Raw genomic sequence first — 22681 nt, 5'->3', positions numbered from 1 at the left:
ATTATGAATATAATCATGTCTGCCAACGTAACTAAACATCCTATTACACACAATCTACATGGCCTGGACAAGGGCAGTAGACATCTCCCTAAAACGACTAGAAGTTACACGTGGGTTCCCTACTGTGTAAAATGATATTCCTTTTAGCAATGTTTACATAATGACCTTTGCTTGGAGTCTGAGTGCTCACTGGTATAAAAGTAAATGGATGATTTATTATTCTTAGGAAAGTTGGATGGAGAAACAGAAAAGTATATTACAGTACGGAAATGAAGAGAGAACAGAAGTTTGGGGTCTAGACTTCAGGTCGCCGTGTGAAGGGTGTGACCCCAAGACCACTGCATTGAGTTCAGACATTAACAAACTCATCTATTCAGTCGATTTCAGGGTGAGGGGATGTGATGTCAATTGGGTATCAAGGAATTGAATCTTTGGGAAATTTTCAGGTTCAGGATGAACAACTCTTTTCCACATGAAGCACTTACATTTTATTTTAAGTCTCATTACAGTCCTGTGTCAGGGGACCCCTCTGTAAATGAGTATAAGGTGCTATCTCTTGACCAGAACATGTTTCACGGGAGAAGGCTAAGTCTGAACCATGGCTCACGGTTTGAGTTTGAGGGCAGTTAGAAATTATTACCACTGTAGGCAGGTGTTAGAGAAAACAGTGGAGATTTTTTAAACTTTTAAGGCAAAAAGCAAGCAGTTGGATTGTCACAAGAATCCCACTATTCCAACCTTAAGTGGGTAAGAGACGGAGGAATGCCTAGCAACTGCATGATTATTTTAAAACACCCAGTAAATCCAAGTCTAAATGCAAACGGAGTGCTAGTTTAAATCCATTCTCTTTCACAAAGGATTGATTTCTCTTCTCACATATTCAAGAAAACCATTATTTCTACTTGTCTTTGTAAAAGAATTTCATTTTGGGTAAAAAATTAAAACAAACACGCATTCTATAAATAATTATAGATGGAAAGGATGAACGTAATGAGGGGAACTAGGGGCCCCTCAGTAATGACAAAAACTTTCAAAAAGGATAGAGGTGAGAAGAGGAAAACTCCAGAACAAGAATTTTTCTAACCTAAGTTAGATGGGAATGAGTTAAATTACTTACAGTAATTTAGCAAAGTAGAGCAAAGGAAAAAGAAAACGTCCAAATTTCCTACCTATGACCAGCCTTACCACCAAGTGACATCATGGCGATTCAAACTACCAGCAGACCATGCGGCACAAACAGCTCTTCCAACTGTTTCATTTATGTAGATGATTGGCGGGGAATTCAATCTCGGGGAACAAATTATTTGTAAACAGACTAAGGGTAACTGAATTCTATTTCTTCTTACATGAAAATATGGAGAAAGCTTGCACGTAGGCGGCTCGTTGGTCTAGGGGTATGATTCTCGCTTCGGGTGCGAGAGGTCCCGGGTTCAAATCCCGGACGAGCCCGCTTCCTTTTCAGCCAACTAGATTTGGAGAATCAAGGAAAAAAGTATTTTCGCAAATATTCTTGCCAGAAAAACTGGACTTTCGCCGTACCAACAATGGCACCGGTCTCGAAGGCGCAGGGCTCTCAACCCGGCTCTCCCGGTCTGCGAGGCACCTGGAGCGTTGACGCAGTGTCAGGCCGCCAACCCTCGCGGGTCCCTCCGCCGCCACCGAGGGAGGCCTGGTCCGCGGCGGGCGCGCACGCGCGTGCGCACACCTGACGCGGCGCCGGAGTAGCGTCCACCCGGATCTCCCCCGCGCGCGCGCGCAGTCGAGAATTTTGACTTACGTTGTTGCCTGGCAACGGGATGAGCGTTCAACACTTGCTACCTCCGCTGCTCCCAGTGCACTGAGCAATGAGGCGCCCAAAGCGCTCCGGTCCGCTGCTGGCCTGAGGCTCCTTCGGCTCTTTTCCTGCGTTGCCCCGGTTGTTCATTCGTTTATTCGTTCCGCGAGTGAATATTCAGTGAATATTGCAGGCCAGCCTGTGCTGGATGCTGGGGGATCAGTGGTGGACAAGGAATAAACTAGGTTTTGTTTCTACGGGACTTAATATCACAAGTAACTAAATATTTACCATGCCCGTGCGTCTTAGGACGAAGTACAGAATTCCCAAAGAAGCATGGAGAACCAGGGCCGGCCTGTTTGCTCCAGGGAATATTGCCCGCCAGGAAAGAGAAACCAAAGGGAGCCACCCTGACCCCATGTCCGAAACCTACCAGTCAGTACTTTCTCCTCTGCCCCAGGAAATGCGCTCACTTCTGAATTGTGAAACGCTCAGAGACATTGGTAAACATAAATTTAAAAGACGAGAGAGAAAAAAAAAAAAAGATGTAGAGGAAGGTATTAATCCACTTACTTTGCTCATGCTAGCTGAGTTAAGATGTTTCCCTAAAATAACCGTGTTATTTTGTGGCCCAAACTGAAAGTGGACACACACACACACACACACACACACACACACACACACACTTTTTTATGAACACATATTTTTGAAGTACTTAAGATTTTAAAACGTGGTTAACTTTGGAAAAATGTTAATTTAAAAAATAAGCTTTAGCTGCGAACAAAGGTTTGGATAAAGAATCCATCTAGGTTCTAATTAGAAAGGGCAAGAATGCTCCATGAGGGCAAAGGTCTTGTTGGAAAGAGGGCAAATAGGTCCTTCTTGATACCAATCAGGAATTGGAGTGAGCGTAGAAAACAAGGCGGAGGGAAGTGGGTAAGGTTGAGCATGAAGCTCCAAGCAGGTCAGTGCTGCAAACACTAACAGACAAGGGTTTTTTCAAGCAAGTAGAGAGGATGGTTCTTTGCCTCAAGCAAACAGTGGTCTTCACTCAAGTGTAACCCACTCTATGTTCACTCTATGACTGATTTGCTTGGGCTTCAGGGAAAAATATCTTCATGACCACCTTCCTTCTCAGATTTAAGAATTCTCATCCATCAGGAACGTGCTTCAGCGCTCCAGCCACAGCGGGTCCTCAGCACCTGTCTAGACCCTGTCCTCCTCCCAGCCTTTGCTCAGGCCCTTTCCTGAGAGTAGGACACGCTCTCTCTCGGCCAGCTCTGGAAAACTTCCTCTGTGAGATTCACCTCTAAGACAGCCTTCTTGACGCAGGCATTAATGATTCATTTTGGTTAGTCATAATTAAGCCCTACCCATGTTCACTTATGTGCGTTTCATTCATTCTGTGAAACAGGTTTTTAAAAAGCAGTTGAAAAAGCTCCCCCCGCCTCACCGTTTACCTAAATAATTTTCGTGCTAGGAGTCACTCTTTTAACTTTTTTCCCCGCACCCCTTGGAAATCAAGTGCAACTTCGGCAATCTGGCCCTGTAAGATCGCCCAAGAGGCACACAGAGACGGGGGGCGGGGGGGGGGGATCGGAATTCACGGTTCCTCTGATGAGGAGGAGCGGGAAGAGAGCCCGGCGAGTGACGGGGTCCGCTCTGCGCAGTTTCGCCCCGGAGGGTCGAGGCGGTGACCACACCGGGTAGAAACGCAGCGCGGCCCCACTCGGACCCGTCGTCTGAGCTTCCAGACGGTCCCATTAACCGCGAATTCGGAATCTGGACTCTCCAGGCTCCCTGAGGTCCACACCAGAGGGGCCGGCTCTGGGAGCCCCCAGCCCGCGGCTGGCTCGGGTCGCGCTCGGGGACCGCAGCGGTGACAGCAGACAGGTGTGCCCGCCGCCCGGGATGCCCCCCCGCCCGCGCGCATGCGCCCCTGCGGGAGCCAGGCGGCCCGCGCAGGGGGAGCGCAGGCCCAGGTCGCGGCGTTTCTGTCCCCGCTCGACCCCCGTCCCGACTCCAGGGGCAGCTGGGCCTGCTTTTTTCCCTTCGCGACTTTTCCACCCCAGTCGTTGTCTATTCGTGCGGAAGCCGGGTCTCCTGGTCCCTCAGGCGTCCCCGAGCCACCTTCCAGATTCCCCGCATCAGGACAGCCGGGAGCTCCCGAGTGTCAACGCTGAACTAAAGTACTTAGAGGCATCAGCGTGTCGCGACGAGGTGGCCGAGTGGTTAAGGCGATGGACTGCTAATCCATTGTGCTCTGCACGCGTGGGTTCGAATCCCACCCTCGTCGGCGGAGGTATTTTAGCAAGGGGGACAGGGAAGAAGTGAACTGCTACACCAATGAGCTCTCCTTCCTTCCGGACTCGCACAACGGCTCCCGGCGATTTTCCCCTTTATGGTGGGGGGAGATTTATGGTAGCTTGGCTGTTGATTGTGGTACTTTATGTCATTAATAAAGTGCCTGCAGAAGGCTTCCTTTCTGGTCCCTGCGAAACGAGGAGAGAGAAGCAAAACATAAATGAAGATGAAAAATACCTGCTTCCTAGAAATCACAAAGATATAGAGCTTTGTTAACACTTGGAGGCTATACTGTTTTACTGCTTATAGTTAGATCTACAATTCACCTGGGACTAACATCGTTTTATAGTGGGAGGAAAAATCATTTGGAATATTTGTTTATTGATCTGCCATCGATCTGTAGATAAATATATTCATTTTGGTATTCACATCATCAAACACCATTGGTCCTGCTCTGCATCACAAAATCACCTCTACCGCGGATACCCAATGTCCATCTCTGTGTGGGTCTTTTCACGTCTCTACTCTCTTCCGTTGTCTATTTTCCCATACCCCACTGTCTTATTTCTGTAGCTTTGTAACAAGTTTTGACCCCTTGTTCCTATTCCGGATTTGCCTGTTCTAAATTGTCCTTTTGTAGTTCCATATACATTTTAGAATCGTTTTGTAAAAGTCTGCCAAAAAAGGAGGAAGGCTGATATAATTTTGGATAGTAATATTTGAATCTATAGATCAATGTGAATATAATAGACATCTTTAAAATATTGAATCTTATCATACACATGATACCCTTCAATTATGTATATCTTCTCAAATTTATCTCAATAGTGTCTTATATGACTTTTTTATGTAGAAATTTAGCCCATATTTAACTAGATATATTTTATTTAAACATCTGAATTATGTTGTAAAATATGGTGTATATAAATATGTTATATATGCTGTTATTTTTGAAATGTTATTGTTTATTAACACGTTTAAATCTAATTTATTTGTATATACCAGTCATAGAAAGCCTGATAGTAGTTCATCATGCAGATGCTGAATTGAAGAGAAGACATCACACAGTGTTGCTGTGGGAAATGCCATCCTAGGAAAAGCCGACGCCACATCAGGAGATACGGGAGCCGCACTTGGGTACAGGTCCTCGGACCCTACGGGACACGCAGTCTGCACTGGGCACCCCGCTCTCCTGCACCAACAGGGCCGGGGGGGCCATAACCCTAACACTTCACCGAGAGAGGCACACAGTTTTAGGGAAAAAATAGTGGGGCAGGGGAAGTTGAAACTGAGATAGGACATTTGTATCGGGGAGAGAAAATATTCGAGTGCAAGGCACTCTTACTGCGCAGGAAAACAGGACCGGACTCACCGCTTAGTTCATCTCCGGCGCCATGCGGTGGGCGAGGAGGGACCATAATTGCTGTTTGCAGCACAGACCCCATCTTTGCTTTACCCGGGGAAGCTCTATTTCGAGAAAACCTGTTGACAGCATCCTAGAACACTCCTGCCCCCTCCAGGACTTATAATCCACTCACTAGGCAGGCTTCCTGTGAAATATGCACTTTAAAGTAGATATGGTTGATTAGAAAGTATGGACGAGTTCATTGAATATTAATGATGTAGAAGTACATGACATGAGCCTTATGTTTTAATTCGTGGACTTTCATTGCTGCCTCGCTGTGAACATCTACGAGCATCTTGCTCATAGGGATTCTCCTTCCTCAAAGCTCCTTCCGATCTTCTTGGATCTTGAGCAGAACAAAACCTAAGGGGCTGCTGGCCTCTGGCCCTTCTGTCCATTTTCTCAAATTGTGGCTGAAGCCTCCGCTCAACCAGCACGGCTCTCTCGGGAGCGGGGCTGGGCCGCAGCAGTTCTCGGGGCAGGTGATTTTCCCCATCAGGGGACAATCGGCCGTGTCTGGAGACATTTTTGGTTGTCACAACTGGAGAGGGATCATCTAGCGGGGAAAGACCAGAGATGCTACCGGCATCCTCCGATGCACGGGACTTCCTCCAACAACAAATGATTTTCCAACACAAAATGCTATTAATATCAAGGTTGAGAAATCCTGACGTGCTGTGATAGATATTAACACAATGCATTGTACTAGGAGAAGAACCCTGTGCCGGCTCTTAGGGGAGTCCGACCGGTGGGCGACGCAGGCAGTGACCCCGCAGACCACAGCACAGACACAAACTCACGGTACTGAGACACAGCTTGAACCACACAGACTGCTACTCGGAGGCGAAACCACAAGGACAGACCTCGAGCGGCAGAGACAGACTAACACCACGGACACATAGTGTGAGACGCAGACACGTAATCCATATGCCTCCATCACACCACACACCTTAAGTAGGGCAGTGAGGGCGGACTGTGCCAGGCATCGGACTACACACTTCCTAACCAAGGTGGATAACATTCTCATTAAAAAATATCTGATATAATTGTGATCCCCACTTAAAATTTCTTAAATCCAAGACGCAATGAACTTAAACTTTCCCAAGGTCACCAGCTGATAAACTGGGTTAGGGATTTAGGATTTTTACCCATCTGGTCTGAAAGCTGGTGTCTGCCTTACCCACAAGTCTAAGCTCTCTCTTTGCCTGCGGGTCTCATGAAGTTGGTTCCTTCTCTTCCTCCTTCAGTATTGGAAAGAAGACAATCCTCACTTCTTCTCACTGACCACAACTGTAAATCTTTCCTTCTTTTTCCACAGTTCCTGCGGCTGAAAAAGCTGGAAAGGCATTGACGGACCTGCCCTCTGCTTCAAAATCCCTGTTTGACGTTCTCTGCTTCACTTGTTCTTTGGACGATTAAAGAAGGAGAGCCAGATGGCTTTTTCCCCTGTCCTCCATGTGTTGACATCAGCCCTATCCCAAGGATGCAGACGAGCGTGATCCGGGAAGGCCGGCGGCTAAGACCCCAGCGTGGATGTCCAGCTCCCTAACAGGGAGAGGCAGCTTCCGATATTTGTGCCCAGGAGGGGAGGGATCGCTGTTCTAACCTGAAGGGCTGGGTGAATTTTGGGAGTAGCTGCAGGTTAAATATTCAGGCTGCTGCAGTGTGTGCACAGCCTCTTGGGTGCCAGATGCGCTGCAGCTCACTGCGTTTCTCTGCGTTAAGAGGCCAGTCACCCAAACACGGGACTGCAGCGGTGGCTTAACCTTGGGGCCGCTTAGAGGATCACATCACACTCCTCCCAAGTCCGCCCTCCACTCTCGACTGGGACCCTGAAGCCGGGGGGGGGGGGGGGGGGGGGGGGGGGGGGGGGGGGGGGGGGGGGGGGGGGGGGGGGGGGGGTTGGAAAGGAGAGACTGGTGACCTGGCTGCGGGGTGGGAGGCTGTTGGGTGTGGTAGCACCTGAGGGCCGCAGTTTTTGTTCCTAGTTTGCGGGGGACCAACCCACGCCCCAGAGTCTAAGGGTCTCTGAGTAGGGGGTTGGTGTCCGCGAAATATCTACAAGAAAGAACACAGACAACGTGAATGGTGGAAGAGACCACACTTTACTGTGAAACTTGGTGTCTTATATACCATAGGTGATTACATCTTTCTTTTAATGATTACATTGTTTGCAACTTCTTAGGAATCTCATGTTTCAGAAAAGATCATTGTTTTCATGGAAGAGAGAACAGAAAATCAAAGACAGGAATGAGGTACAATATAGAAGATCAAAAAACATAATTCATCACTCAAAATATATCAGTGGGGGTCTTATTTTGCATATATAGTGTAATATTAACTGCAGCTTACGACAAGGCTATTTTTCTTTAAAGGTTCAAACAATAGTCTGTGAGTAAGGTGCCCATAACTAGGGAGGAAGTTTCAATCAGAAAATCTGCCCATTTACTGAAACCATGATTACCAAGTGGCATGAATAATAGGAGAACTAACCCCAGTCTCTGACCCACTTAGGTCAAGCAGTCAAGGGCACACATACTCAAGTAGGGGGAAGCAGGGTCCCACAGGCCACACAGCACTGCACCCCGGTCTCCCAGGACCTATGTTCTTCTGTCCTGATCCTCAAATGGGGGGAGGGCCAACCGTTATCCAGGGTAGCGCCTTCCTAGACAGGCTCGGGACTTTGCGATTCCATGCGCTCCCCCGGAGGCCTTGCGGTCACAGTGGAATCTCCTCCGCAGGCTTTTAGGCTGGAGGGGCCCCAACACTAGTTTTAGCGTCTGCTCCAGTGAGTCCGGCCGATTGGGCAGAACTGGGAAAGGTTTCTGCGAACAGTATTAGTTCAACCGGAAACTACTTGTCTGAATGTCTGTTCCAACTCCTTGTGAAGACTCTTCATCATCTAATAAATCTTTGAGTTCAAGTCTTAAGAATCTTGTGGTGAACATACAATGGAACAGGATTTAATGAGGAACGGGTTGAGACGAGACTCTGAAGCTGTTGGAGCCGCCGGTCAGCAAGCTCTGCGCGTTCAGCCCGGAGCCCCTGGAGCTCCCTGCCACAACCTCTTTCAGGTTCATCATCTGCAAACGGGGAAAAGTAGAAAAGAGCTTTTCAAAATTAAATGTTATTATCTATAAAATTATTAGTACAGGAACTGGGCCCAGTGATACATGTTTTAAATGTTGTTTTATTCTTATTATTAGTATCACTATCGAACCGTTTCTTACTTTGCTTGAGTCTCTTATCTCATGTTGTTGAAATCTCTTCATCGTGAAGGAGTCCGGACCTGGCTCCAGCCGTGACCGTGGGAGCGTGTGGTGTGGGTTCACCCGGACGTGGCCGCCAGACAGTGCAGAGACGTTCTCTCAGCTCCTCGGGCCCAGGGTCCGCCTGCCTCCCCTCCGGTCACCTCGCGCGGCGGTGCCAGTGGGAGGGACGGCGGAGTGGGCTTGGGTGTCTGCAGTGCGCATGCGTACCCTCAGGGCCCTTTCCTGGTGTCTTCAGACCTGGGCTCTACGTGGTCACGCTGGGGCAGGGCGTGAGGTCACTGCTAACCCGGAAGCCCAGGCTGTTCACCACGTGGCCCCAAACCTGCAGTAAGTAGACACGGTTCTGGACTCTGGTCTGCAAGCCGTTTCACTCTTCAATGCCTTTGATGGTCTCCCCCATTCACCTTCAAAAATGTACCAACCTCAGATCATCCGTGTCTACTCTCCTGCCCGGGAACCCCGGCAGAGGGTGCGAACACGCAAGCCATGGAGATGTGTGCCCCCAAACCACAGATGTTGCCATTTGGCCACCATCCTGTCGAGGAGATGTGTCATCTGTCCTAAAAGAAAAGATATTGTGGAAATGCTCGTCATGCTCTCCCAGTTTTCTCTGATACCAAGAATTTATAGGTTGAGAAAACTATGTTGACTTTCTTTCTCTCTTCCTTTCTTTCTTTCTGAGAGAGGAAGCATGAGTAGGGGAGGAGCAGAGGGAGGTTGAGAGGAAGGGAGAAAGAGAGAGAGAGAGAGAGAGAGAGAGAGAGAGAGAGAGAGAGAGAGAGAGAGAGAGAAGGAGAGAATCCCAAGATGGGGGCAAAGCAGGGCTTGATCTCACAACCATGAGATCATGACCTGAGCTTAAATCATGAGTTGAATGCCCAATGAGCCACCCAGGCACCCTGCTAATTTGTTGTTCAATCTGTTGTTCTGATAAGGAAGACTTCAAATTAGAACTGCAAAAATAAATCATTGATTTCCTTTTTTTTTTAATTTTTATTTTTGAGACAGAGAGAGAAACAGCATGAGCAAGAGAAGGTCGGAAAGAGAAGGAGACACAGAATCCGAAGCAGGCTCCAGGCTCTGAGTTGTCAGCACAGAGCCTGGTGAAGGGCTTGAACCCATAAACTGTGAGATCATGACCTGGGCTGAAGTAGGCAGCCTAACCGACAGAGCCACCCAGGTGCCCCAGTAAATCGTTGATTTAAAAACCTGACTTAATTTTAAATGCTAGATCTTGCTCAACATGGAGTTGAACCAGACCTCACAAGCCCCAGTTCAAGGGTGGTTTTGTTTCTCTGGCTTCTTTCCAAGAGGCAGCCTTCAGCACGCTGCTTCTGGAAGGGACCATGAATGTGCTCCTGACAAGGTGATAGGGTAAAACCTGAGAAGGAATGAGGGGGAAAGGCAGGGGGAGTAGACCAGAACCTTACGAAACCCGGACCCTTGGCTATAGCCCGCAGGCACTCACTCTCCAGCGGCTCCTCTCCGCAGAGAGAGCTTCCCTACTGTTCTACCTCTCTCATCTCATACGCTAATAAACTTTTGTCTGCTGCTCATTTTGATGGAGTTTTGGGGTGATGGTGGAGTGGTCTGGCACCGACGGCCAGGAAAGAATTCCTGAAAACATATTTGGTGCAAAAAAAAAAAAAGGTGATTTTATTGCAGCCTGGGGACATGCCTGTGAGCAGGAGGACCTGCACTGGGGTCCTGACGGTAACGCATCACCTCCCCGCAGGTCGGAGGGGGCCTGGGGTAGAGTCAGTCTCCAAGGAAGTTTGGAAGCAAGGTTCGCAGGACCTTGAGGGGCTAGCTGTTGCTAGGGAAACGCCATTTATTACTGTTTAGTAAAACCTCAGCCGTGAGACCCTTCAGATGTGTATCAGGGGCCACACGCTTGGAGTCTGATTGCCGGCATAGACTTGGGGCAGTTGAGATAAAGGAAGTTTCCAAAGGAATTTTTATGTGTTAAAGTGGACTCGCAGGAGGATGATGTTAAGCCAAGACTCCCTTTTGCCCCCATCACCCGGGCCGCTGAGCCCCTAGAGGGAGGTCACTCTGCCTGTTTCAAGGACTTGTCAGTGGCTGTAGGCAGGAAGCGACTTTAATTTTTCATTTGCCTGAGTTTCCCCCGTCACCATGGCCAGCACTTACACACCTTTCTGGGAGTGTCCAGGAACATCACACAGACCCCCCCCCCCGGGGGCGGGGGCGGCGCCAGCCTGTACTGTGCCCTCAGCTCGCCCCGCACCCCCCCATCAATTTTGTGTCCACCTCTTCATTCTTTGAGGCCGGGAGACAACGATTCCGGGTATTGAGGTAAAAAAAATCCTGCAACAACATCATCTCCGTATGTGAGTTAGAACTCTTGTCCCTTATTTGTGGGCTTTTCATAATTAATTTAAAAGGGCATATTACAGGGGTGCCTGGGTGGCTCAGTGCGGGGGACCAGCCCACGCACCCCAGTCTAAGGGTCTCTGAGTAGGGGGTTGGTGTCGGCGCAATACCTGTAAGAAAGAAGACAGACACCGTGAATGGTGGTAGTACCACACTTTACTAAGGAAGTCAGTGTCTTATATGCCACAGGGGATTACATCTTTTCTTTAAGGATTACATAGTTTATGGTCCTTGAAGTAAAGACATGCTCGGGAAAGGATCATTCTTATCAGGGAAGAGAGGACAGGAGTGAAAAACAGGAACAGATAAATCACTACAAGGGAAGGATTCCCTAACAAGAGTCTGTCTCTATACACAAGATAAGCCTAAAGAACTTTCTTTGAGGAGTCTCACACTCCTTCAAGGCCCTTCAGCAGTTATTTATGGGCAAGACGCTGATCCTCCAAGAAGTAAATCTTTGACAGAGGATTGTGTTTGCTCCCAACAGCAGGCAATGAGCTGGAAACAAAAACAATGTAAGGGAAGGCTGGTGTCACTAACTGACCCAAGGTGATTCAAAGCCCAAAAGGATACGTCTCTTTGCAAAGCAACGAGAAAGTCGTAGACAGGATGAACAGAAGCCACACCTGCGGCCCAGGAGGCCAAATGTTGTTTCACAGTCTCTGGACTTGTTCTGCAACTTCCCAAATAGTTCTCCTGCGCCTTGGAGGCTGAGGCGTCAGCGGTCACTTATATACATTCTCCTGTGCCCCGGAGGCTAGCCATCAATGGTCGATGTGCGGGAGGTTTTCGCTATGGGGGAGGTTTTTTGGCCTACTGGGCCCCCAGCAGCTCAGTCGTTTGAGTGTCCGACTTCAGCTCAGGTCATGATCTCACAGTTGGTGGGTTTGAGCCCCGCATCGGGCTCTGTGCTGACAGCTCAGAGCCTGGAGCTGCTTCAGATTCTGTGTCTCCCTCTCTCTGCCCCTTCCCTGCTTGTGCTGTCTCTGTCTCTCTCTCAAAAAACAAAAAGCATTAAAAAGGTGTATTACAGACTTGTTTATCTTATGACATTTTTAATATATGACTGAAAAATTACTTTTACTTATTTTTCAAAAAGCTTTACCAAAATGTTATTGGCATGAGATAAACCGCCTGTATTTACAGCATAAATTTAATGAGCTTTGCTGCATGTACACACATGAAGCCATTACCTTAATCGAGATAGTGACCTTCCGCCTCACCCCTACAGTGTCCTTGGCCCCTTGCACAATACTTTTCTCCTGCCTCCTCTGACTCCAGCTCCAAGGGACCTGATCTGCATTTTTCACTATAAATCAGTTTGCACTTTCTAAAGTTCTGTATAAATAGAATTTGGCATGTCCTCTATTTTTCTTGGCTCCTTTAGTAACTCAGCATAATTTTTGTGCTGTTCGTCCGTGCCGTGTGTGTCACAGAGAGACCCCCAAGCCCACGTTCTGGCGTCCGGACCTTTGCTTCTGTCTCCTGTTGAGTGTGAGCTGGACCTACGGCTGGTTTCTAGGCCACACAAGGTGGTGGGGGTCCTCAGCCACAGAACCTAGGAAGGCAGAGGGGGGAATTCTTTGTCATCTGCTGCGTCAGCTTCCAGAGGAGAACGCGGACCCGCGGGCGTGTGGATGCAGGCCGTGTGGATGCAAGCTGTGTGGATGCAGGCCGTGTGGATGCAGGCCATGTGAGCGGCTCAGCGGCCGATGCGGCCGAGTCTTTCCCAGACTTGAGCGTTTTCTCTCTGCGGTAATAAGTGTGTATTAGTTCCAGACACGAAGCTTGTGGCGTCACACAAACTGTAACCGAGCAAATTCTAAAGACCTTACTGGCGTTATTCAACGATTCATAAATGGGACTCATAAATCCAATCTAGCGGACAGAAGGTGTAAGATTTCCAAGGAGCTGTACAAGATGAAAGGGCTTTACAGGCAGAGAGCAGGGAGAGCAAGAAAGTTCTACCAGAAAAGCAGGTTGGTGATTGCAAAGGTTACTTTCCTTTCTGGAGAAGGCTGGGGTCCATCAGGCAGATCACCTACCTACTGCTGATCGGATGATTTCTGATGGAAACTTCTGATGGTCTATGATTCCATTCTTTGAGAGCTAGAACCGTAAGAGTCAGTTTGGTGACACAAGGCTTGGCAAGAACGCCATCTGGAGCCTATTGTCATTTTGACAGCGGTAATGTGTCATGCAGTCCTGGGAAGGAACACTTTTGTTTACCAACTGTTTGTTCCTTTTCATTGCTGAGTAGAATTGTATTACATGAATATACCACACAGAGTAGCTATTCATTTATGGGGGGAGGGTACGTAAGGAATCTTTTATTTATTTTTAATTTTTAATTTTTTCTTTTCAAAATTGTATTTAAATTCCAGGTAGTTAACCTACAGTACAATATTGGTTTTAGGAGTAGAATTCAGCGATTCATCACTTACATGCACACCCAGTGCTCATCCCAACAGGTGCCCTCCTGATGCCATCCCAACCCGGCTCATCCCCCCCCCCCTCCCCAGGCTGGGCAGCGAGCTCCTTGCCAAACCCTCGGTTTGTTCTCGATCTTTAAGAGTATCTTATGCTTTGTTTCCATCCCTCTTTTCTTTCCGCCCCACTCTCAACCATATGTGCCTCTGTTTCGTTTCTTAAACTCCACTTCTGAGTGAAATCATTTGGTATTTATTTTCCTCTGGTTGGTTTATTTCACTTACTGGCTACCCATCTGTTCACGAACATTTAGACAATCTCCAGAGTTTGGCTAATACCAACTGGGCCGCTGTGCACATTCGTGTGCGGATCCTTCCGGCGAAGGGGGGCGGGATATACCATTGCAGAATATGCCGCTTTGGCATATAGATTATTGTGAGTAAAGTTACTTGAGAAACAGCTGGTACAAGAACACTCTTGGTGGGGGAGCAGGGGGGGGAGCTGAGGGCAAAGTACAGGCCGGCACCCCCACCCCCCCCATCAGGTGGAATATTCCGCAGACACTGCTTGCTGGTCACCCAAGAACAAAGGGAAGGCGTGTAAGTGCTTGCCACGGTGGTGGGGGAAACTAAGGCAAGTGAAAACTTAAATTCCCTTCCTGCCTGCAGGCACTGACAAGTCCTTGAAACTGGGAGTGACCTCCCCTAGGGGCTCAGCTGCCTGTAGGATGATACTTCTCTGGGGGCAAAAGACAACCTTATCTTCACATGATCCCAGCCTGGAGGGCGCTGTAAGTCTACTTCCTTTATCCGCACTGCCCCAGGGTATCTGGTGGTGGTGCTGCTCCACGCTTTCGGCCCCTGATACACATCTAAAGGGTCTCAGGACTGCAGTTTTATTAAATGATAATAAATGGCGTTTCCCTAGCAACACCAGCCCCTCAAGGTCCTGGAAACCTTGCTTCCAAACTTCCTTAGAGACCCCCTTCCAACCTGCAGGGATGTAGTGAGTTACTGTCTGACCGAGTGCAGCGCTTCCTGCCCACGGGTCCTTTCAGTAAAATCACCTTTTGCACCAAATACGTTTTGAAGAATTCTTTCTTGGCCTTCGACTCCAGACCCCACAAATCCCCAGCCACCCCAAAAATCACTCGGACCCTCATTTTCTCCCCCCAAATCAGGAAATAAATCTGTTTTAGTGAAAGGTATCTGCCCTGTACCCAAAGGGCAGAAGACCCAGAGATGGGAATTTAGGGTCAAGGAGGCTGTTTAGACAAATCTTGTTACTTAATGAATTTACTACCCTAAGCTGTCTCATTAACACTTCACAAATATATTATTTCTTTGTCTACAAGGTATAAGAGCGTCTCATGTTTCTATGGGGCTCCCGCACGTATGAAACTAGATTTGTTTTTCTCCTTTTATTCTGTTTTATATCAATTTAATTATCAGTCCAGCCAAAGAAGCTAGAAGGAAAGAAGGAGAAATCTTTCCATGCCTACAATATGCTTACGTTTCATTTTCTTTTGAGTACAAACCTAGGAGTGTAATAGGTGAGTCATGTCGTAGGTTACATGATTGATTCTTTAAGAACCTGTCAAATTATTTTCCATTTTCTATTTATGGCACAAGTTTACGAGAGTTCTGGTTCCCTCAGGTCCTTCCCAACATTTTGCATGATTAATCTTTTTACCTGTGGCTTTCCTAAACAGTGTAATGGTATTTAGTTGTGATTTAAATTTGCATTTCCCACAGGACGGACAATACTCAGCATCCTTTTCCTGCGGTCATTTGGCAACACATATTTTCTTATAAAGTATCTGTTCATCTCTTTTGCCCATTAATTTAATTGAGTCCCTTATTCTCTCAGTGTTGAAATGTTGAGCATGCTTTAAACACAGTTCTTTATCAAATAAGTGAATTTGCAAAGATCTCTCCCAGTTTGTGGCTTGACTTTCCTTCAGTTTGATTCTCTTGACTTTTGAAGAGCAAAATTTTTTAACGTTAATGAAGCCTAATTTATCAATTTGCTCCTTTTCGGATCCTATTTCTGATGTCATGTCTAAGAACTCTTTGCGTAACCTGAAGTCACAAAATTTTCTGCTATATTTTCATCTAGGAGTTTTGTACTTTTTAGCTTTATGTTTAAGCCTGTGATACATGTTGAGGTAGTTTTTGCAAATTATGGACCCAAGTTGTCCGTGTGTGTGTGTGTGTGTGTGTGTGTGTGTGTGTGGATATTGAGTTTTTCCGTTTATTAAAAAAGACTTTGATGTGCTAAAGAGGACTCCTTAGATATCTAAGGCCTTGCTGTTGTCCAGCTAAGGTTGTTTTTCCCTCCAGTGAGGCAATGAGCCGCCTGTTCCCGCGGTTCAGTTGCGGAGTCGCTCACTGTGTCACTCTGTCCAAATAGCTTTGTTAACTGGGCTGACTTTTTACAAAAGCGGGGTGGGGCGGGGGAGGGTGCAGCCAGGCCGGGAAGGGACTGAGGCCGAATGGAAGCTACACCAGGAAGTCCCGGGCAGTTACAACCTCTCGCCCACAAGGTGTCACTCTCCGCGCCTACACTGGGCAGGAGGGGCCAGTGTAAAGAAACCACATATCCTGTCAATCATGAATATTGTCCCAAAGTCCCAACAGATGCAGAGTTCAACAAAACACAGATTCTCGCACCTAAACGAAACCTAGAAGTGATGATCTGTAACATCATCCGATATCTAGTGCTTAAAAAGAAAACCTTCAATTGCCTCAGATACTTTTTTTATAATAATTTTATTTGAATTAGGACTTCATTGGTTGCTATGTCTCTCAAATCTGTTTTAATTCATAGCACTTAACCAAGGCTCCAAATTAGCCATGTAGGCTCTTTGGAAACGGACTGAGAAGCTGTAATTCGGGTAGCGGTGATTCTCACCGTTTGTGGATTGTCAGCCCTTGTAGACCCTTTCTGCGCAAAATGCTGGGGAGAAAAGTTGTTTTATAAAAAGAAATACTGATGTTTTCTTTTCATATTTCATTCATATAAAAAGTTAACGTCTTTCCCGAATGTCCATGGACTGATGAGTGGATGAAGAAGATGCGGCTTACATGTACACAACGGAATATTACTCAGTCATCAAAAAGAATAATATCTTGCCGTTTGCAACGACATGGATGGGTCTCGAGTGTATTGTGCTAAGTGAAACAAGTCAGAGAAAGACAAGCTCATGTGTGGGACTTAAGAAACAAAACCGATGAACATATGGAAAGAGGGAGGGGGGAGAAAAAACAGAGAGGGAAACAAAGCGTAAGAGACTCTTAAAGATATAGAAGACACCGAGGACACAGGACGGGCCGGCTGGGTGGCGGGCACTAAGGACGACACTGTGATGAGCATGCGGCGTGGTATGTAAGTGACGACCACTGCGTTCTGCTCCTGAACCCCCTATGGCTCCGTAACTAGAATTCAAATAAAACTCTGAAAAGAAAAAAAAAGTGAAATCCTTAAGTTTATAACTGAAACTGTTCTGAAATCTTAGTTTTTTACACAATAAACAAATTTGTTTTCTACACCAATAGATAAAACAGTAAAAGATATCTTAACAGTTTTATTATTCTGAATTTGGAACTAGGAGGAAAGAGAAGAAAAGAAGGTTTGAACCTAAAACCTGCCACCTCAGGTGAGATCAAGGTCAGATTTTAGAACAGACTTTTCAATCCCTTCTTCATTTTAAATCAACATTCACTAATATTTTCACCTTCCCAAAGTAAGGAAGAAAAAGCCTGGAAGTGTGGATGTTGCAAAATAGCTTAATGCCTCCTCTAATGAGATATAAGGTAAGTCTTTTCTTTGTGGTTAGTACTTCTGTTTCTTAAGAAGTTCTTCTCTAGGGGTGCCTGAGTGGCTCAGTCGGTTAAGCGTCCGGCTTCAGCTCAGGTCATGATCTCGTGGTTTGTGGGTTCAAGCCCTGCTTTGGGCTCTGTGCTGACAGCTAGCTCAGAGCCTGGAGCCTGTTTCGGATTCTGTGTCTCCCTCTCTCTGACCCTCCCTTGCTCATGCTGTCTCTCGCTGTCTCTCAAAAGTAAAAAAAAAAAAAAAGGTCCTTCTCTATAGTGAGATCATATTTTCCTACTTGATCTTCTTGAAGGTCTTAGTGGTTTTCTGTTTACACTTAGTGGACTTCCTCCCACAACCATCCATAACCACCTGTACTGATCAATTGTTTTGAGCAGCCTATCTTTTCCTAACCTGAAATTTCAACACAAAATTAGATGTGACCTTGGCTTTCTATCTAATTCAGTTGGTAAATGTGTTCATCTCTGTGCGTTACCGCCTGGTATTTATTCCTACATCAGCTTCTACCTCTCATCAAGAGTTTCTTGGGTTTGTTTTGTTTTGTTTTCACCATTTTGCTCTTTAAGTAAACGTTAGAATTAACTCCCAAATTCCAAAAATAACATTAGAATTTTGACTGGAATTACCTTGAAAACCAGCTTTAGAAGAACTGACATCTTTAATATTTCTTGTCCATGAATATATTACATCTTTTCATTTTATGCCTTTAAATTTTTTATTTTATTTTTTTAAACATTTATTCACCTTTGAGAGAGTGTGAGGGGGAGCAGAGAGAGAGAGAGAGAGGGAGAGAGAGAGAGAGAGGGAGGAAGACACAGCATCTGAGCGGTCAGCACAGAGCGCAGTGCAGGGCTGGGACTCACAAACCACAGGAGCGTGTCCTGAGCCGAAGTCGGGCACTGAACCGAGTAAGCCAGTCGGGCGTTCCTCACTTAACGCCTTTAAATAAGAGTCTGATATCATTGGATTTCTTCTTGATCGATTATATTTACAGCAGCTATTATATGGCCGTATTATATATATTTAATAATTTGTGAAAAAGTTTGTTGTTATATAGAAATTCAATTAATTCATGTAAATTGAGAAATAAACATTGGCCGAAGACCACAAAACGCATTTTCCACATCCTGCTTCTCCATAACAATGATGATTTTCTCATGTTTCTCATGTCTCAGCCGTATCCCAAGAACATGCAAAGTCCGTTCAGTTCTTGAAATTAGGCCGTAACCCAGAACCCACGGCTCTGCTGGCTCCATCGTGAGGCTGTCTGGATGCTGGGGCGCCTGTGCAGCTACGTGGCAATGAACGCTCTGAATAGAATAGTAAAGGAGAAGGAAATATTGCAGGAGGAAACGCGAGTTTTCAAGCCGGTTCTAAAAACCATTTCACCAAGGGATCAATTCCTAAGAATTATTAAAACTTTATTTATGTATTTATGAATTTTGTGGTAATTTGTGTACTTTAACTTGTATCTGAAGATTTCTGAGACTAAGTTGATGGGCTTTCATTGTGGGTTTTTTTTTTTTTTTATGACAGTCTTTTAAAGAACTGTCTCCGTTCAAGCTGTCTGCCCATCCTCCTAAAAACAGAGGGTGTGGGAGGGAAGAAGGAAAACAAAAACTTATACAAGATTGAGAAAAAGAGGAATCTGAAAGCCCAAATCTCCCAAGACTTCCCACATAGCTTTTTTTTTTTTTTTTTTTAATTTTAGGTGTTTATTTTTGAGAGAAAGAGAGAGAGTGCAACTAGGGGAGGGGCAGAGAGAGAGACACACATTCAGAATCAGAAGCAGGCCCCAGGCTCCAAGCTGACAGGTGCAGAGCCTGACCTGGGGCTCGAACTCACAAACTGCAAGTTCATGACCTGGGCTGAAGTCAGAAGCTTAACTGACTGAGCCACCTAGGCGCCCCAGGCCAGCATTGTTCTTATATCCTGGGACCGTTCTGAGTTCATCCATATCATTCTTCCCCCAAACTTGCCAACTAACTTCCACTTTTGTCCTTTCAAGTCTTTGCGCAGCCAGACAGATCAGTAGGCACACACACGCATCAGTGTAGCTCATATCTTATCATTCTCTTTCCAGCAAAAGTAAACAATGAGGTGCCTTTCTCCTCTCTTCCCTGTGTCTTTCACGAGTAATGAGTAGGACGATGTTTTCGCTCGTTCTCACACCGGCCTTATGACTGCTGTCAGGTGTGGTATTAACTGACATATGTTGAATGCCTACTGTATGCAAAACACGGTAAGATATTAATTCATGAGAAGCACTACCAAATCCCCCTTTTGAAATGAGGAAGGAAGTGACAGAAATTAAATTCAAGTGGAAATGCAGATTTTACGTGGCAGGGACTAGCTTCCAGCCTAGGGAGTCATTGTCCATCAAGAATTGATAGAAGAGTCCTCATGTTATTAAAACTGCACAAAGCACATCTCTGTTTCAGAAGTAGAAATAACTGGGGTGTGGGCACTTGCTCCAGCAGTCACCCTCTTCCCTCGGTGCTCGCTCGGTCTGGGCCTTGTGTGTCACGTCCCCTGAACCATCACAGGGGATGGAAACATCATTGTTGTGTAGACCCGAGGGTGCACTTGCAATGGCGGGAGCGCAAACAACGCGTTCTTCTGGTCTCCCTCCGACAGGGGCACAGTATCGCTTCCATAGTGCAGGAGAAGCAGTACACTTGCAAAGACTAGAGAAAATACTAATAATGTGCAAAACAAATCCTTCAGGTATACTATTTAGTGTTCTTAACATTCAAAAATTCCGTTCTAGATTTACGGGCAGAATGCACATGCCTTCACCCAACACAGACTCCAACATTTGGGGACAATGTTAGGAAAAGTGGTACTTCGAAATTAAAGCTTAGAAGTCATTCAGATCAATAGTTTGTAAATAGAGTTATAATGAACTGGATATTTGCCACGCATCATTCAAATGTGAAAATAAAATTAACAAAATTTATATAATCATGGAATCAACTGTAACATAGCAAAGATACAGTTGAAGAACAGCCATGCCCATCGGTATCTACCTGTAGGGCCACTTGGCTGTCAGTGTGCCTCTATTAACCCTCTGGAATGGGCGCCTGGACTTCAACAACCATTGGACATTAGCTTACAAAGAAACAAGTGCACAATAGAAAACTCAAATATGATCATTTGATATAGTATAGCTTGAAAAAACGATTCCTTACAAACAGCTGGTTCATGTAACACAATGTTCAACAAGGCATCGTTCTGCTTTGTGATCTCTGGGAAAGATGTATCAAATAGTCACAAGTATTTGAGCAGCAAATATGTTTATTTGGGGATAAGATATATCACAATACATACTTTTTAAAATGACATAGTGTATTAGGCTAGATTTGAACTGATTCTTCTGAAACTGATTAGAAATAGGTTAAGGTGATGATAGTTTAGGGGCACCTGGGTGGCTCAGTCGGTTAAACGTCTGATTTTGGCTCCGGTCATGACTTGAGCCCCACATTGGGCTCTGTGCTGACAGCTCAGAGCCTGCAGCCTGCTTTGGATTGTGTCTCCCTCTCTCTCTATTCCTCTCCTGCTTGTGCTCAGTCTCTCCTTCCCCTCCCCTCGAAAATAGATAAACATTAAAAAAAATTAAGTGATAACAGTTTTTCAAGCAAAAGATTAAACATTCGCCTATTTATAAGGGACCCTGTCCAGGTGCAAATAACTTCACAGACGAAAATTTGATTTATTTTCCTGGTTTGTTTATGGCTTAAGCAGTTTAATTTTCTGAGTTAATAGGATAAATTGGCTGATTATTTTTCCTGTCTTGACTACACATTTTCTATGGGTAAACATAGAGCAAACCATTTAGTCGCAATGCAAATAGATCTGTATGAGGCAGTTTCCAAATGCTGGACAAGCTGTTAGAAGCTGAAAGAGGAAAGGGAATTTCCGAGAGGGGGGACAAGATGGGGTGGGGGGCACCGAACCAGGGGTGGGATTTGAGTCAACAAAGAAGTGTATATTTGACATTGAATCTAACAAAACATTGTTTTAGACATTATCACTGTATTAAATTTAGATCCACTTTAGATAAATTGGGCAATTTATTTATTTAAATTAAATGCATTTAAAATTACTACCTAAACCCCGTATCAGCCAGACTGGAAAGTTCCAAATGCTTTACAGATCATGGCTTTTTGGCTAAAGGACCCAGGATGTTGAAGAGTTTAATAGTCTAGAGACACATTGTTGGGTGATTGGTTCTTATTTATGACAACCTGACGCGGGGTCTGTTTTTCCTTACTGGTTCCCGACGATATCAAACAGAAGATTTAAAACACCAACCAAAGTAACTTTAAAATAAAAACTGATTTTTGTTTCAGAAGAGTCTGGGACAGATGCCATCAAGCTTCTTTGCCTTCACTGAACCCCCAAATGGTCTTCTCAGGGTGCCATTTTCCATTATATGGGCGGAAGGCAGAAGGCAAGCAGAGGCTTAACAGCATTGGTACTTTTCAGACTGAAAACGTCCTTCGGGTTCCTTTCTCCCCAACGAACGTTCCAAGAGGAAGTAATAAACCTCACTCCGGACAAGTCTAGAAAGCTTAAGAGACAGAGATGCAGGACAGACAGCCGGAGGATGTTTGCTCCAGGTGCCTGCTGTGCGGGGCAGAGGAATGGAGGGCGTCTCGGATGCCAGAGCCAATCAGGGCGCCGAGAGGAAGGGCGCCAAATTCAAAGGGCTGGCGCAAGCTCCGAACCCGCGCACCAGCCCAACTCTTTTCTCAAAGGTGCCTGGGGAGCATTTGAATTTGTTTCGAGTGTTTTCTCGCAGAGCCTTTTCGAAAGTAGTTAATCCCTCAGGGACAGTGACAAGCTCAGAGCGTTGGCACGAGTCCCAGAACTTGGCCAGGGCCCAGTACTGTTTTTGTCGGTTAGATACTGTTAACAGGAAAAGCCAGAGTGCTTCGGCCTAACTACTGTAACAAGTCACAGGAGCCCAGAGAGAATAAGCAAGCGACAGCTCTCTCTTCGAAAATATGGGTGGCTCTTAAGAGCCGTTAGGGTTCAGGTTGTAGCCAACTCACTGTTCACTTGGCGCTGGTGTACTTGGTGACGGCCTTGGTGCCCTCGGACACGGCGTGCTTGGCCAGCTCGCCGGGCAGCAGCAGGCGCACGGCCGTCTGGATCTCCCGCGACGTGATGGTCGAGCGCTTGTTGTAATGCGCCAGGCGCGACGCCTCGCCCGCGATGCGCTCGAAGATGTCATTGACGAACGAGTTCATGATGCCCATGGCC

The 22681-nt window shown here is 46.2% G+C and overlaps 1 protein-coding gene and 2 non-coding genes across 3 annotated transcripts; 2 read left to right on the top strand and 1 right to left on the bottom strand.

The window, feature by feature from the left end:
* Window positions 1-1377: 1377 nt before the first annotated feature.
* Window positions 1378-1449, top strand: TRNAP-CGG. Its single transcript has one exon. It is a non-coding gene; the product is annotated as a tRNA-Pro (tRNA).
* A 2539-nt stretch (window positions 1450-3988) lies between these two features.
* Window positions 3989-4070, top strand: TRNAS-GCU. Its single transcript has one exon. It is a non-coding gene; the product is annotated as a tRNA-Ser (tRNA).
* Window positions 4071-21124: 17054 nt separating this feature from the next.
* On the bottom strand, window positions 21125-22677 carry LOC115296189 (histone H2B type 1-K-like). The gene has a single exon (XM_029944680.1). The coding sequence runs from the start codon at window positions 22675-22677 to the stop codon at window positions 22474-22476; it is 204 nt and encodes a 67-aa protein (XP_029800540.1). The 3' UTR covers window positions 21125-22473.
* Between the last annotated feature and the right edge of the window lie 4 nt (window positions 22678-22681).

Source organism: Suricata suricatta, chromosome 7 (genome assembly GCF_006229205.1).
Source record: "Suricata suricatta isolate VVHF042 chromosome 7, meerkat_22Aug2017_6uvM2_HiC, whole genome shotgun sequence".
In the NCBI taxonomy this organism is placed as follows: Eukaryota; Metazoa; Chordata; class Mammalia; order Carnivora; family Herpestidae; genus Suricata; species Suricata suricatta.
Note: the sequence above shows the minus strand (reverse complement) of the source record. Positions and strands in the feature narration are given on the sequence as shown.